We start from the raw sequence: 17,449 nt of genomic DNA, 5'->3' as shown, positions 1-17,449 counted from the left end.
AAGAATTCCATGATTGGAATGGATTGCTAGGTGTCAGACACTTCTAGTGAGACCCGCACCCCCCACCAAACTTGTGTGGGAAGGGTGAGGAAAATGAAAGCTGTTTGCACCGAATTCTGACACCCTGTGTCTCCCTTCTCCACTTGCTAGCTCCAATGGGGAGGGAGAGTACCTTCCACCTGGCATTGCTTCTGAGTAGCTTTGTGAACTCCTTTGGGCTATTATGTTGGCTGGTACTTTGGCTTCTTTGGCTCCCAGCACCAGCTGATGCCCTGAGCTGAGTCCCAGTTGGGCAGGCTCTATTGCTCAGTGCTATAGCTGTCTCCAGAGCATTGTTCGTGAGACTTCCAACAGGGCAGATTTGTGCAGTTGACCCATCTGGACAAGGTCTATAACAAGTAGAGCTCTGTGCAATAAGCTCATCTCCATAGTCCACCCCCCCCCGCTACCCCCGCCTTCGGGCTGCAGCAGCCTGACACCCCAGCCCCACCATAGAGAGTATCAAAGAGATACTCTCTGCTCCTTTCAAAGGGGTATTGCTTGTGGCCTCTCATTGATTGGCACTACCTGGGCAGAAATGGGAAAACAGGGATTCTCTGCCCTCTCAATTTAATCTCCTTTCTTTAGCCAGTCCTTTAATTTTAAATCTCCTTGGCCACCAGAGTCATAATTAATATTTTCAATAAGGTTAATTTCTGGTCCAGCTACCCTGATCAGCCCAGAATGCTCTCCTCAAAGCCAAGAGACAAGAAGAGTATCTCAGTGAACAGGAAAGAGCAGCCAAGCTCAATAGGAAAAAAAGGGGGAAAGAAGCTGAGCTCTTGGTTTGACTATAGGATTTGCTTTGGTCTTTGGATTTATTGACTTTCCATTTTGAACACCGTTTTGAGAAAGGGAGTAGAGGAGGGAGGGGAAACGAGGAAGATGAGAGAGAGAAAAAGAGAGAGAGAGAGAGAGAGAGAGAGAGAGAGAGAGAGAGATTAGACTCACATAGTTAATTATTGTAGGTCCAGAGAAAAAGTCAAGATGTTAGAGATCATTTGATCACGTCTGTCTTCCAGTTGTTTAGCTCAGCACTTTAATCTTCCCTTTTTCAGTTCTTCACAGTGGGTCATTTCAAGGGACTCAGAGTACCAAGCCCATGCTTCCCCATGTCCCAGTGGTATGTCAGGCCTGAGATGAGCCCTTCACACCCCCTCTATTCTGACATTTCTGGTAGCTTCAACTGACTGCTTCCCCTCCTCACTGTGGAAGGAGAAAGGAAGCAAGAGAAGGATTAAGAAATAACTCCAACCTTCTAACTTCCACAACTCCATCCTGAGATTGGCCAAGTCAATATTTGTCCAGGATAGGGGTCCTCTATATACCTAGTTCCTCCCTCCTTTAGGAACCTTGAAGCCCACTTTATCCCAGACGAGGTTACATGGCACTATTATATGCTCACTAAAAGGAGCAAGTTGGAAATGAGGGGTCCTGGGAAATAAAGAGACTTTGGAGAAAAAGAAGAAACAAATAAAAGCACAGCTAACAGAAGACTCCCTGAGGACAGTTTCTGTATTGTACTCCTCCTAGGTCCTACTGCTTTGGATTTCACTTTTCTTAAAAGGTTTCTAGCATCGCTGAGTAACTTTCTTGAAGACCAAGCATTTTTCTCTTTTTATACTCCATACCAGTCAAACACACCCTGCTGCCATGTTAATTAGTTAGGGAATAAAACAAATATTTCTGAGACCAGGAAATTCAGGTAGATCTGGAAGGGTGGTCTCTCTGAGAGTCCAAGATTTCTGACCTCATTCTGACAGTATTGAGCTTCCAAGGAAGCTTGAAGACCTCTCTGTTGGGTCATATAGCAATGCCCTACCCCAGTGCAGCCGATGACTGTTCCAACCTTGCTGAGAGGTGGGGAATCTATCCCCTTGCCTTCCTTCCACAGTCAAGGAAACCTGACTGGGTCACACAGGACAGCACTTGTGGATGGGAAAGACTCCCTATTTGAGCCTGTGGTAGAAGGTACAGAGGGCACAGTAAAGGTCAGGCTCTGGGTGGGACGTGGCAGGGCAAAGATTGGTACAGATTAAGATGACAAATGCCAGAATCTAGTAGCAGTGGTCTGAATAGTCTCCACCAGAGAACTGAAAAACAGAGAAGCTCCTGTCAGGGAAGAAGGTCATCCTGGCCCCAAGAACATGTCCAAACCTTACTCTCATGAGAAATGGGATAGTATGGAGAAAATCTGAATTAGGGTAGGTAAGCCATCTTTCTAAGTAAAGCCACCATTGGCACCCTGCATTGTAGACCCACATGGCTTTGGGATTGGCTGTTGAAGTTCTGAGTGGGAGATCAGGGAGGAACTGTTCAAGCCTTTGATGGAATCTAATGCAGGGGGAAAGCCCACCCAGGAGGAAGCAGGAAGCCAACAGCTGGACTCTTTAGCTCCTATTCACAGTGCCTGGTGGATATCTTCTGACCGTAGCACTTTATAGACAACCCAGTAGAAGATGTTGAAGATGAGGAAAGTGAAAGGGAAGACAGCCCGGGAGATGGTGTCAATCCTCTTGGCCTGGTCCACGTAGAGTTTCCGCATGTTTTCTCCTTCCCTTAGAAGAGGGGCTGGAGGTTGGGGGCTATAAATGCCAGAACCTTCCATTGGACCTCCATCCCTTGCCTGCAGGCAGTGGCCCAGGCCATAGCCACGGAAATAAAGGCGACTTTCTCGGGTGATATCTTCCTCCTGGAATTACATGGAAGAAAAGGCAGAATTTGAGGTCACAGCTCTAAGGCAGAGGAATAGAGACCAGGCCACACAAATATCTCAGGTGGTGCTATGCAGACAGGGTGGCTGGGTACACAGGCCCACTGCATGTTTTTTTATGACCACAAAACTACTCATGAGATAGATGTATGTTAAGCAGCTATATGTGGTATGGATGGTATATGTTATGATTCCATTTGCAGATAAACCCCGAGCGGCCTTTTTAAAATGCATAACATCATTTAGAGCCATCTAAAACTCAGTGAAGTGCCACCTCACCGCAAGAGGGACATCTCAATGTCAAGTTATCTCTGACGGGTAATAAATAGAATAAACAGAACAATGAAACCTTTAGAAAGCACAGCTGAGATATTTAGACTTGGGAACTTGACTTTAATGACTTCCAAAAGCTGCAAAATTAATTCTGCTTGTACATAGTATCTTAACAAAAATGTTTATCTCGACTTAAAGCTGAAAATTCCAAAAGTTTCAAATAACCTAGTGGGCTATCTGAATTATCGTAAAGGTGATCATGCTCTTGCAGATACGTGTGCTTCTAGGGTAACATTTATTACCCAATACACATTCCATTCATGTACAATATATGCATTCTGATGAACACATTAACACTGAAGAGGTAAATTTTTATATAAGCATTAAGCAATGTAGCAGACTACACAAAGTTTGTCTAATAAATGACAGCTGAAAATCTTAAGTAGCTATAACACAGCTGAGAGCCAGAAGGTAAGGCCACAAAGATAGATAGAGATCTAGAGAGAGATGGAGAGGGAGAAGGAGAGGGAAAAGGAGAGAGAGAGAGAGAGAGAGAGAGAGAGAACCAAAGCCCCTGAGTGATTAACAGAGAGAACTTTACTCATATAAGAGCCTTTCAGGGCCCCACTCAGAGCCTATTTACTCTTGGTTTCTATATAACCCAAACCTGCCCAATTTTGGCTACTTCTAAAGGACATACTGCCATCAGAAGTAGTGGTTCACAGCCTGGAAATTAGACAGAGGACAGGTAAGTATATACCAAAACCTAGAAATACTTCATTCAAAGATGGTTATAATTTTGTAAAGTATTGATGTTTACAGGAGTAAAAGCTTCAGCTATGTAAGAAATAACCTGAAGTGAAATGCCCCCTTGTGGGATGGTGCCAACTATCTTCTCAGTTTGTCCAGGGCTGAGGGCTTCCTGAGACTAGGGCTTTCAGTACTAAAACAGAATAAGGCACATGTATGTTGAATGGATGTGACAGATATACATAAAATGTAGATAAAAGTAGATTTTACACATGCTATGCAGTTAGAAGGACATCATAGGGTGTTTATAATGAGATCTCTGTAGCTATAGTAACCCACTGAAAAGTGGTTTAATCGATGAGATGTTGGTGTGGTGGGCCCCAGTGAGCCTTGATTATGACAGCACTAGAAGGCCTAGCCTGTCACTGGGCATCAGAGGCAGACAAGCTTAGGTCAGAGATTTATCAACAGATTCCACCTCTTTCTCTGCTTCCTGTGGGCTCATAGTACAGACGTGGGAAAGGGCATCGGTCTTGCTCACTGCTGTGTCCCCAGTGCCTAGCACAGAGCTGGCATCCAATAGGCACCCAGTAGACATTAGTTGAATGAATGAATGGACTGATGAACCACATGCCTCAGAGTAAAGGACAGGCAACGGCTTTGTTCTCATGAAGCCAGCCTCCTCTCAGGATCTCAGACTGAAGAGTCTACTCAGAAGAGAATCTTAGCTACAGAGTACTTGGCAGGAAAAGCAATTACTCCTTGCCCCACCACTGCACAAGGGCGTGATGCCCTTCGGCCTTTAGAAAGAGTGGCACCTTTGGCATAGAGAAGGGTCTCTCTAAGTTTGCCCACCAGAGAGCCTTGCTATTCAATCCTCGATTTTTCCAGTCTTTGTGAAGAGAGTTGTACACGTGTAGGCCAGAGGCAATTCACTCCTGTGGTGGTGCTTTGACCCTGAGTTGTTGTGGTGAGGCAGCCTCAGTTCTCTCCTGAAAGTTCTTTACATAACCTGTCACCACAGGCCTTGGCTCATCTCATCTGTATTCTGTAATTCATTTTCACACTGTTTCTACCAGAGAGGTTGTGCTGGACCCATTTTATAGATGAAGAACTAGAGGCAAACAAAATATCTCCCACATAAGTGAACAATGAGGGGGTAAATAAAATGATTTTTCGTTTTGCTTTCCAATTCAGAGTCCCTCAGACTCCCTGTTCCCTGCTGCTCATCCTGATCCTCTCAGCTCTCCAGCCAGAGGATACAAGCATGGAATATATTTGTTTGCAAAAATCTCTGAAAGAGAAAGTTGAATCCAACTGCTCTTTCTGTTTCTATAGATCTAATTATTTCCCCTTTTCTCCAATCACAGTAAATCTAAAGGGAATTATTGGGAAATATTCCAAGGCTGGAAAAAGCTATTTCACACAGGAGAGAAAATATGGCCAATAGAATGTCATCCTTGGCTCTTTTTAATTTTAACATGTTGCACCACTTGTAGTTGGGGGAGCAAACATGAGTGGCCTAAAATTCAAGGGTGGGGATCCTGGATTTGGGTATTACCTATTTAGGTGAAATTCTGAGGGGTGTGTGTGTGTGTGTGTGTGTGTGTGTGAGGGACAGTGGAGGCTTAAACTCCACTTTGTGGCTTCCATGGCTGTTGAAATAGAACATTTCTGTGGCAGATATCTATAGGGGAGGAGGGCTGGGGAGCTAGAGAGGAAAGATATTCCAAAACCAAGCTGAGGCGGGAATGCACGGTGTGGAGATGGGAAGGGGGGATAGATATTGAGTGATATATATTGAAGTGAGAGAGGAAATTGGAGAATGGGGGAGGGTCTTGGGGGATGGAAAGAGGCAAGCAGGGTTCTGGGATCAAGCGCCTGAGAGGATTTGGCAATATTTTGAAATTTCTTCCATTTCTCAAGTTATTCTATTGATAATGGTAAGGCTCTTTCTCTTTCCATCTTGAAAGAGAGCCCTTGCCAATCAGCCTGCAAAGGTTGGTGGAGTAGATTCTGTGGCTGCTGTGTCCAGAACCTGGTGCCAGGGCCTGTTGAGATTATAAAAAAGGAGAGACAGACTCTTCCCTGTGGGGTTTCTAGACTAGCTGGGAAGACAAAGTGGAAATGTCTGGGGGAAAAAATTGAGCTATTGGAGTGCCCAAAAACCCGAACGAACTTTTTGGCCAAGCCAATATTTTAGACCGTGACATGGAAGGAGATCACCATGCTGTGGAGATGGGTGGTTGAGGAGAGATTTGAGAAGAACAGAATGAAGTCTGGAGCTGGGTGAACAGCTGGCTGGCTTCTAGAATACTCCTAACTTGTTCTTGACTAAGGGATCCCTGAAAATCATATGGATTCTCTCTCTCCCTTAAGAGGGCTCCTCTCAAGACTAAAAACTGCTGCTCTAGCTGGAACAGCAGGGCCCAGAGAGAGGTTCTAGAAATGGATTAACCCTGCATCAACTTTTTCAACCTGCTCAGTGACCTCTAGGATTCTGCTACATTTCTTCTGGGATGGCAGTGGCTTTAGGAAACTCAAAAAGGGACAGGACTAATGGCACAGGTTTTGGTTTTCAGGTTTTATTTATATTAATCATAAGCCCAGTCCACTTTGAGGCAGGATCCAGGTGCCTAAGCAGGGCCCAGGCTGATGTTATAACTTCGCAAATATTGAGCACGGGTTATGACAGACTTCATTATGAAATCAGGATCACCCTATACATGACCAGGAGGGGATAGGCTGTGGGCAGTTGGAGGTTGGAGAGGTGCAGGGAAGGGGGCGGGACTAGTGTCAACCTGGAGTAGCTCTACAGTAACTGCAGCAGTCTTCTGTTGCCGGGACACCCACACAGGCAATCTAACTGGCAAAAGGACTCTGGAACTGGTTGGCAGCCTGCTCTTCTTTCCCAAGGTAGGCATTGAGAAGGCATCAAGATAAAAACCCCTATAAAGATAAGATTTTGGTACCTGTGGGCAGGCTTGACACAGCTAAAAAGGAGGTGGGGACAGTTAGCTTAGAAAAGGGTGCATCTACTTTTCTTGCCCTTCTGCCAAGTCCATATATTTTTTCTAAGTCTCAGCATTGGATAGGAAGGCTTTTAGGTCTCTTGAAGAATCGGTCCTACTCAAGGAGATGTAGTTATGGATCAATCCACTAGAGGGCGGGTTTCCCAGGACACAACTCAAGGACTGAAGCCAGGCAAGAATTGATAAATTCTGACAAACCACTAGATGAGGCAGGAGCCCTGCCCTCAGCAGAAAGGGACCTTAGCAAGGAACATGAAATCCCGGAGGATAATTTTAGTGCAGACATATGGTAAGGGTACTCCAGGAGCAGCTGAAGTGGGAGGTGGGATGTTAAGAAGAGAGAAGAACCTTAGTGCTACAGTGGCCCCGACAGGCTAGAGCCAGTGGGCTTAGATAGAACATTGTTTCCTCTCCCGCAAGAGGTCATATGTGCCTGCCGCTTGGCTTTGGAGCCTCCAGATAAGGCAGAAAACAAGGAGTCAGAGCTCAAGACAGGCCAGAGCTCTGTGTGTCTGATGATTAAGTGACCAGTATGTAGCTCAGCAAAGGCTTTTAGCTTTGCTCATAATTGGGCACTGGCTTCTGTGAGAGTGGCCCAGGCACCTCTGTTGTCATGGCAACATACCTAGCACCTATGGTCTGGGTAACGGTGGGGAGGAAGAACTGCCTCTGTTGTCATGATGACAAAATCCCTGCTCTATTTCCCCAGGTGATCACTCTACTGTAGAAGAAATGGGGTTAACAAACAAGAGCGAGGGAGAACAACAGCTCATGCCCAACAACTCTGATGCGCCCAATGAAGATCAAGGTGAAGAAATCCAACAGCCAGAAGAGGCAAGTGGTGGTTTTTCAATTCCAGTTTAGTTATGGGGACCCTTTTATAATGCTCCCCTAGAAAGGCAACAATGCCTGATCTGAATTCTTAACCACCAAACAGTATATGACAACTTGGGGTACCTTCCTCCTGGGTGGGAGGAGAGTCAGGAGCAACCACTAATTATTCTCAAAGCAATCTCATGTTAACTAACTTGACAAGGTTCTAATATTGGCTAACATTTTTTCAGTGCTTACTATGCCCATGCTCTTAATCAGTCTGCTAGACTGCCCTACAGGAATTAAGGTCCCATTGGACAGAAAAAGAAATAGAATCAAAGAGGTTAAAGTACTTAGCTTATTTGTGACCAGCTTGGGACTAGAATCCAGGGTCCTGATTGCCTGTCTAGTCCTTGCAGCCTAGGTCAAGTCTTGGTTTGTGGGAGGAGTAGTAGGGAGGAAGGAGTCCAAAGGAGAAAGGAAGTGGGCCCCTCCCTAGTTATACTCACCATGCGTTGGCACCTCTGCCTTCTTCGAAGTCGCATGAATTCCTTATGCTGACGGGAGACAAAATTGACAGCAGCGTACTCCAGCAGGGCAGCGAACACGAAGAGGAGGCACACAGCCATCCAGATATCAATTGCCTTCACGTAGGACACCTGCAACATCCACCAATGGAGCAGTCAACTTTCCAGGAGTCCTTCCATGGCCTGTCCAGTGAGTTGCCAACCCATATCAACTGCCTGGTGTTCTTCAGTTTTATCCTGAATTTATTCTGGTTTTTAAAGAAGCTTCCCATGATATATCCCATTGTCTGAAGACCCATGTCAAAGAGATCGGGCTATCCATCATCCTTCACCTCTCTGCCCTCTCCACCCTCCTCTTCCATCTGCCTTTCCTCCCTACACTTCTTTTCCTTTCTTTCTTTCTTCTTTCCTTACTTCTGCTTCTGCTTCTTATTATTCTTTTCACTCTTGTCTTCTGATTCTTTTCCTTCAATAAAAAGCAATGAACATGAATGCTGTATTTGTTTGCCTTCTGTTCTCTCCTAGGGTCATCACAGCTGTGGTGGTAATTGGGTGGGGTGCGTTATTCCCATGTGAGACACATGAGGACATTGGAGGCCTTGAGGGGAAAAATCTTAGTCAAGATTACCCAGTGAGAAGATAGCAGTAGGGCTTGGGGATCCTGGGCTTTCAATTCAGTGGTGCTGCCCTTTACCTAGGCTGTAGTATCAATATCAGACTAGGAGGTCCTTCCTTTGCTTCCTCCAACCCTATTCTTCCTTGACCTTGTGATTTTTTTCCTGCTGTTCTTTGTGAGAGACCCTGGTGGGGATTTGAACTGAGTGGTGAGTGAGTGCCTCATGTCTTACAATGAAGAGCAGAACAGGGCAGGGATCCCAATGGAGTGTACAAATCACCCCCGGCTATGGATGCGTCTCTCATTTCAAGGCACTGCTGGCTTCTGCTTATCCATTCCTTAGTGCTCTCCTCTACTACCTGCCTTGGTAGCCTTTAAGTACAGTCAGCCCTCTGTATTCATGGGTTCTGCGTTTGAGGATACGAAGGGCCTAATGTAAGGGACTTGAGCATCTGCTGATTTTGCTATCTGCAGGGGGTCCTGGAAGCAATCCCCCACTGGTACTGAGGGATGACTGTACTTTTCTCTCCCATTTCCCTTGTGAAGAGTGAATGCTCACTTCTCCTGAAGGAGGGTTGTGGCTGGGTGGGACCAGAAGGGAGGCCAGAGCTCAGGTTTATGAAGTCCTTTCACTTCCTCAATCAGATCACCTCCGTACATTGTTTTGAGCAGCTGAGCTCACCTTATGGGGCTCCCCAGCAGGAGTAGGACTAATGACAGGCAACTTTTTTCATCAGCCTCTGCTATGTTGGACAGTGAGGTTGCTGCAGGTTCCAGTTAAGGAGCAGGTCTCACTAGAGAAATCTTCCACCCCAGTGGTTCTTAACCAGGGCTGACTCCCCCCAACCCCACCCCACCAGGGGCCTTTCAAAATGTTAGGAGACATTTTTGGGTGCACAATTTTGGGGTGGTGCTGGCAACTGGCATCTAGTGGGTAGAGGCCAGGGAAGTTGCTAAATATCCTACAGTGCATAAGACAGCCCCTCCCAACCCACACATTAAAGAAAAATTATCTCACCCAAAATGATGATAGTGCTAAGATTGAGAAACCCTAGGAAGACACTGGAACTCACCAAAAAAGATACCCCACATCCGAAGACAAAGGAGAAGCCATAATGAGATGGTAGGAGGGGCGCAATCACAGTAAAATCAAATCCCATAACTGGTGGGTGGGTGACTCACAGACTGGAGAACACTTATACCATAGAAGGCCACCCACTGGAGTGAAGGTTCTGAGCCCCACGTCCGGCTTCCCAACCTGGGGGTCCGGCAACGGGAGGAGGAAATCCTAGAGAATCAGACTTTGAAGCCTAGTGGGAATTGATTGCAGCACTTTGACAGGACTGGGGGAAACAGAGACTCCACTCTTGGAGGGCACACACAAAGTAGTGTGCGCATTGGGACCCAGGGGAAGGAGCAGTGACCCCAGAGGAGACTGAACCAAACCTACCTGCTAGTGTTGGAGGGTCTCCTGCAGAGGTGGGGGGTGGCTGTGGCTCACCGTGGGGAAAGGACACTGGCAGCAGAGGTTCTGGGAAGTACTGCTTGGTGTGAGCCCTCCCAGAATCTGTCATTAGCCCCACCAAAGAGCCCAGGTAGGCTCCAGTGTTGGGTTGCCTCAGGCAAAACAACCAACAGGGAGGGAACCTAGCTCCACGCATCAACAGTCAAGCGTATTAAAGTTTTGTTTTATTTTTTTTGTGGTACGCGGGCCTCTTATGGCCTCTCCCGTTGCAGAGCACAGGCTCCAGATGCGCAGGCTCAGCAGCCATGGGTCACGGGCCTAGCCGCTCCACAGCATGTGGGATCTTCCCAGACCGGGGCATGAAGCCATGTCCTCTGCAATGGCAGGCAGACTCTCAACCACTGCACCACCAGGGAAGCCCCGTGAATTAAAGTTTTATTGAGCTCTGCCCACCAGAGCAACAGTCAGCTCTACCCACCACCCGTCCCTCCCATCAGGAAACTTACACAAGCCTCTTAGGTAGCCTCATCCACCAGAGGGCAGACAGCAGAAGCAAGAACTACAGTCCTGCAGCCTGTGGAATAAAAACCACATTCACAGAAAGATAGACAAGATGAAAAGGCAGAGGGCTATGTACCAGATGAAGGAACAAGATAAAACCCCAGAAAAACAACTGAATGAAGTGGAGATAGGCAACCTTCCAGAAAAAGAATTCAGAATAATGATAGTGAAGATGATCTAGGACCTCGGAAAAACAATGGAGGCAAAGGGGCTTCCCTGGTGGCACAGTGGTTGAGAGTCCACTTGCCGATGCAGGGGACACGGGTTCGTGCCCCCGTCTGGGAAGATCCCACATGCCGCGGAGCAGCTAGGCCCATGAGCCATGGCCGCTGAGCCTGCACGTCCGGAGCCTGTGCTCCGCAACGGGAGAGGCCACAACAGTGAGAGGCCTGCGTAATGCAAAAAAAAAAAAAAAAAAAAAAAAAAAAAGAATGGAGGCAAAGATCGAGAAGATGCAAGAAATGTTTAACAAAGACTTAGAAGAATTAAAGAACAAACAAACAGAGATGAACAATACAATAAGTGAAATGAAAACTACACTGGAAGGAATCAACAGCAGAATAACTGAGGCAAAAGAACGGATAAGTGACCTGGAAGACAGAATGGTGGAGCTCACTGCTGCAGAACAGAATAAAAAAAAAAGAATGAAAAGAAATGAAAACAGCATAAGTGACTTCTGGGACAATATTAAACACAACAACATTCGCATTATAGGGGTCCCAGAGGAGAAGAGAGAGAGAAAGGGCCAGAGAAAATATTTGAAGAGATTATAGTTGAAAACTTCCCTAACATGGGAAAGGAAAGAGCCAGGAAGTGCGGCGAGTCCCATATAGGATAAACCCAAGGAAAAACATGCCGAGACACATAGTAATCAAATTGGCAAAAATTAAAGACAAAGAAAAATTATTGAAAGCAGCAAGGGAAAAATGAAAAATAACATACAAGGGAACTCCCATAAGGTTAACAGCTGACTTCTCAGCAGAAACTCTACAAGCCAGAAGGGAGTGGCATGATATACTTAAAGTGATGAAAGGGAAGAACTTACAACCAAGATTATTCTACCCAGCAAGGATCTCATTCAGATTCGATGGAGAAATCAAAAGCTTTACAGACAAGCAAAAGCTAAGAGAATTCAGCACCACCAAACCAGCTCTACAACAAATACTAAAGGAACTTCTCTAAGTGGGAAACACAAGAGAAGAAAAGGATCTACAAAAACAAACCCAAAGCAACTAAGAAAATGGTCATAGGAAAATACATATTGATAATTACCTTAAAAATGAATGGATTAAATGCTCCAACCAAAAGACACAGGTTTGCTGAATGGATACAAAAACAAGACCCATATATATGCTGTCTACAAGAGACCCACTTCAGACCTAGGGACACATACATACTGAAAGTGAGGGGATGGAAAAAGATATTCCATGCAAATGGAAATCAAAAGAAAGCTGGAGTAGCTATACTCAGATAAAATAGACTTTAAAATAAAGAATGTTACAAGAGACAAGGACACTACATAATGATCAAGGAATCAATCCAAGAAGATACAACAATTATAAATATATATGCACACAACATAGGAGCACCTCAATACATAAGGCAACTGCTAACAGCTATAAAAGAGGAAATCGACAGTAACACAATAATAGTTGGGGACTTTAACACCTCACTTACACCAATGGACAGATCATCCAAAATGAAAATAAATAAGGAAACAGAAGCTTTAAGTGACACAAGAGACCAGATAGATTTACTTGATATTTATAGGACATTCCATCCAAAAACAGCAGATTACACTTTCTTCTCAAGTGCACACAGAACATTCTCCAGGATAGATCACATCTTGGGTCACAAATCAAGCCTCAGTAAATTTAAGAAAATTGAAATCATATCAAGCATCTTTTCTGACCACAACGCTATGAGATTAGAAATGAATTACAGGGAAAAAAACGTAAAAAACACAAACACATGGATGCTAAACAATACGTTACTAAACAACCAAGAGATCACTGAAGAAATCAAAGAGGAAATCAAAAAATACCTAGAGACAAATGACAATGAAAACACAACAATCCAAAACCTATGGGGATGCAGCAAAAGCAGTTCTAAGAGGGAAGTTTATAGCTATACAAGCCTACTTCAAGAAACAAGAAAAATCTCAAGTAAACAATCTAAACTTACACCTAAAGTAACTAGAGAAAGAAGAACAAACAAAACCCAAACTTAGCAGAAGGAAAGAAATCATAAAAATCAGAGCAGAAATAAATGAAATAGAAACAAAGAAAACAATAGCAAAGATCAATACAACTAAAAGCTGGTTCTTTGAGAAGATAAACAAAATTGATAAACCATTAGCCAGACTTATCCAGAAAAAGAGGGAGAGGACTCAAATCAATAAAATTAGAAATGAAAAAGGAGAAGTTACAACAGACACTGCAGAAATACAAAGCATCCTAAGAGACTACTACAAGCAACTCTATGCCAATAAAATGGACAACCTGGAAGAAATGGACAAATTCTTAGAAAGGTATAACCTTCCAAGACTGAACCAGGAAGAAACAGAAAATATGAACAGACCAATCACAAGTAACGAAATTGAAACTGTGATTAAAACTCTTCCAACAAACAAAAGTCCAGGACCAGATGGCTTCTCACAGGTGAATTCTATGAAACATTTAGAGAAGAGCTAACACCCATCCTTCTCAAACTCTTCCAAAAAATTGCAGAGGAAGGAACACTCCCAAACTCATTCTATGAGGCCACCATCACCCTGATACCAAAACCGCACAAAGATACTACAAAAAAAGAAAATTACTGACCAATATCACTGATGAATATAGATGCAAAAATCCTCAACAAAATACTAGCAAACAGAATCCAACAACACATTAAAAGGATCATACACCATGATCAAGTGGGATTTATCCCAGGGATGCAAGAATTCTTCAATATACACAAATCAATCAATATGATACACCATATTAACAAATGGAAGGAGAAAAACCATATGATCATCTCAATAGATGCAGAAAAAGATTTGACAAAATTCAACACCTATTTATGATAAAAACTCTCCAGAAAGTGGGCACAGAGGGAACCTACCTCAACATAATAAAGGCCGTACACGACAAATCCACAGCAAACATCATTCTCAATGGTGAAAACCTGAAAGCATTTCCTCTAAGATTAGGAACAAGACAAGGATGTCCACTCTCTCCACTATTATTCAACATAGTTTTGGAAGTCCTAGCCACAGCAATCAGAGAAGAAAATGAAATAAAACGAATACAAATTGGAAAAGAAGAAGTAAAACTGTCACTGTTTGCAGATTACATGATACTATACATAGAGAATCCTAAAAATGCCACCAGAAAACTACTAGGGCTAATCAATGAATTTGGTAAAGTTGCAGGATACAAAATTAATGCCCAGAAATCTTGCATTCCTATACACTAATGATGAAAAATCTGAAAGAGAAATTATGGAAACACTCCCATTTACCATTGAAACAAAAAGAACAAAATACCTAGGAATAAACGTACCTAGGGAGACAAAAGACCTGTATGCAGAAAACTATAAGACACTGATGAAAGAAATTAAAAATGATACCAACAGATGGAGAGATATACCATGTTCTTGGATTGGAAGAATCAATATTGTGAAAATGATTATACTATCCAACGCAATCTACAGATTCAATGCAATCCTTTTCAAATTACCAATGGCATTTTTTATGGAACTAGAACAAATCATCTTAAAATTTGTATGGAGACACAAAAGACCCCGAATAGCCAAAGCAGTCTTGAGGGAAAAAAACGGAGCTGGAGGAATCAGACTCCCTGACTTCAGACTATACTACAAAGCTACAGTAATCAAGAAAATATGGTACTGGCACAAAAACATAGATCAATGGAACAAGATAGAAAGCCCAGAGATAAACCCATGCACCTATGGTCAACTAATCTATGACAAAGGAGGCAAAGATATACAATGGAGAAAAGACAGTCTCTTCAATAAGTGGTGCTGGGAAAATTGGACAGCTACATGTAAAAGAATGAAATTAGAACACTTCCTAACACCATACACAAAAATAAACTCAAAATGGATTAAAGACCTAAATGTAAGGCCAGACACTATAAAACTCTTAGAGGAAAACATAGGAAGAACATTCTTTGACATAAATCACTGCAAGATCATTTTTGATCCACCTCCTAGAGTAATGGAAATAAAAACAAAAATAAACAAATGGGACATAATGAAACTTAAAAGCCTTTGCACAGCAAAGGAAACCATAAACAAGACGAAAAGACAACCCTCAGAATGGGAGAACATATTTGCAAAGGAATCAACAGACAAAGGATTAATCTCCAAAATATATAAACAGCTCATGCAGCTCAATATTAAGAAAACAAACAACCCAATCCAAAAATGGGCAGAAGACCTAAATAGACATTTCTCCAAAGAAGACATACAGATGGCCAAGAAGCACATGAAAAGCTGTTCAACATCACTAATTATTAGAGAAATGCAAATCAAAACTACAATGAGGTATCACCTCACACCAGTTAGAATGGGCATCATCAGAAAATCTACAAACAACAAATGCTGGAGAAGGTGTGGAGAAAAGGGAACCCTCTTGCCCTGTTGGTGGGAAGGTAAATTGATACAGCCACTATGGAGAACAGTATGGAGGTTCCTTAAAAAACTAAAAATAGAATTTCCATATGATCCAGCAATCCCACTATTGGGCATATACCCAGAGAGCACCATAATTCAAAAAGACACATGCACCCCAATGTTCATTGCAGCACTATTTACAATAGCCAGGTCATGGAAGCAACCTATATGCCCATCAACAGATGAATGGATAAAGAAGTTGTGGTACATATATACAATGGAATATTACTCAGCCATAAAAAGGAACGAAATTGAGTCATTTGTTGAGACTTGGGTGGACCTAGAGACTGTCATACAGAGTGAAGTAAGTCAGAAAGAGAAAAACAAATATCGTATATTAATGCATGTATGTGGAACCTAGAAAAATGGTACAGATGAACTGGTTTGCAGGGCAGAAGTTGAGACACAGATGTAGGGAACAAACGTAAAGACACCAAGGGGGGAAAACTGCGGTGGGGTGGGGATGGTGGTGTGCTGAATTGGGCGATTGAATTGACATGTATACACTGATGTGTATAAAATTGATGACTAATAAGAACCTGCCGTATAAACAAACAAACAAACAAAAAACAACTAATACTAAACTTTCTTTGGGTTATTTGTATGGAAATATGTTAATATAAATGTTTCAGACATTATATGAAATTTCTAAAAATTTTATATGTTCTGGTATAATGTTATAAGTCATAATTCTAGTTATTACTTTAAAATGTATATCTCAGAAATAACTAAATTTCCTTGTCAATTTTCTTATTATGAACTTTCATCACATCTCTAACCGTGGTCATTTTAAAGTCTTTTGTCATTTACAGACAGTTCTGGGTGTACTCTGATGCTTTTGCAAAAATGTTCCTATAAAAGTGTTTCATCTTCAAGGAATTCATGGAAAAGACTCTGACAAGTACAGGTTTCTGGTAACTGACTATACTGCCGAACTGAATGAATAAGCATTTTCAGAACTCTAATGGAAAACTGATGGATTCATAAAAGTGCTAACAAAATATGAAGATGAAAAAAAAATTAATTGCATGGGACTGAGTGAACTGATGAGGATGATTATAAATTTTGTGACTTTCTTTTTGAATAAAAAAAAATCCCACAAGGACTCAGAGGCAAAAATATACAAATCAAGTTTCACTGCAAAGTAAAGGAGCTGTTAACAGTGGAGGATTACTGGACTGAATGTCAATATTATGACCTAGTATGAGTGTGTTTCGTGTTTGGTAATTGCAATCATTGTTGCTTTTGTTGTGGTCATCCATTTACAATGCTTGGTGTCACTTTATTTATCTCTTGTAAAAATAAAGTACAGTGAGTGTGTGTAAAAAATAAAAGATTGAGAAACCCTGCTCTTTTTCTTTTAAGGCAGTTCCACTGAGATGGTAGTGATGGGTTGCTAGGCAACCCTGATTAAGCATCCCTTGGTGTTTCCACTTTGCCACCTACTAAGAGGTCATCCTATTTCATTCACCATCTCCCAGTCCCACTGTGCCCACAGGGATGTTAAGTGCTACAAAAATCCTTAATGAGGTAATGACAAGGGAGGTCCACTAAGGACTTTGGACCATCAAAAGAAAAGGACACCTCAAGCAGCAGGAAGAAAGTCTTGTTAACAATACATGTGTCAACAATACACCTTAAATATCTGTGGAATCCATCCACTTGCTACCCTGGCTCACCTGAAGGAGTGCAACAGTTTCCTAAATGGTCTCCCTGCATCTACGCTTGCCACCTGCAATCTGTTCTCCAAACAGCAGCCAGAATTTTGTTTTGAAAATGTAAGTCTGATCATATCACTCCTCTGCTTACAACCCTTCAGTCGTTCTCCATTATCCTTCTGATACAGTCAATGCTCCCCTTAGCATGACATCTAGCCCCTGCCTACTACTTCAGCCTTTTCTCGCCCCTTGCAATCTATGACCCTGCCATGATGATCAATTTCAGTTGTCTCCCAAGGAGATAACCTCTCTCTGTATCTCT

General features: G+C 42.9%; 1 protein-coding gene across 1 annotated transcript in view; it reads right to left on the bottom strand.

The window, feature by feature from the left end:
- Positions 1 to 721: 721 nt before the first annotated feature.
- The window catches only part of LOC137217186 (glycine receptor subunit alpha-4), a 30,412-nt gene continuing 13,684 nt past the window's right edge, over positions 722 to 17,449 (bottom strand). The window contains exons 8-9 of the mRNA XM_067723750.1: positions 8,130 to 8,279; positions 722 to 2,731 (exon numbers count right to left, since the gene is read on the bottom strand). Of these exons, the coding sequence (XP_067579851.1) occupies positions 2,441 to 2,731; positions 8,130 to 8,279 (441 nt within the window). The 3' untranslated portion in view covers positions 722 to 2,440. The remainder of the gene's footprint in view (positions 2,732 to 8,129; positions 8,280 to 17,449) is intronic.

Source organism: Pseudorca crassidens, chromosome X (assembly GCF_039906515.1).
Source record: "Pseudorca crassidens isolate mPseCra1 chromosome X, mPseCra1.hap1, whole genome shotgun sequence".
Classification (NCBI taxonomy): Eukaryota; Metazoa; Chordata; class Mammalia; order Artiodactyla; family Delphinidae; genus Pseudorca; species Pseudorca crassidens.
This window is presented reverse-complemented; position numbering and strand designations above follow the sequence as displayed.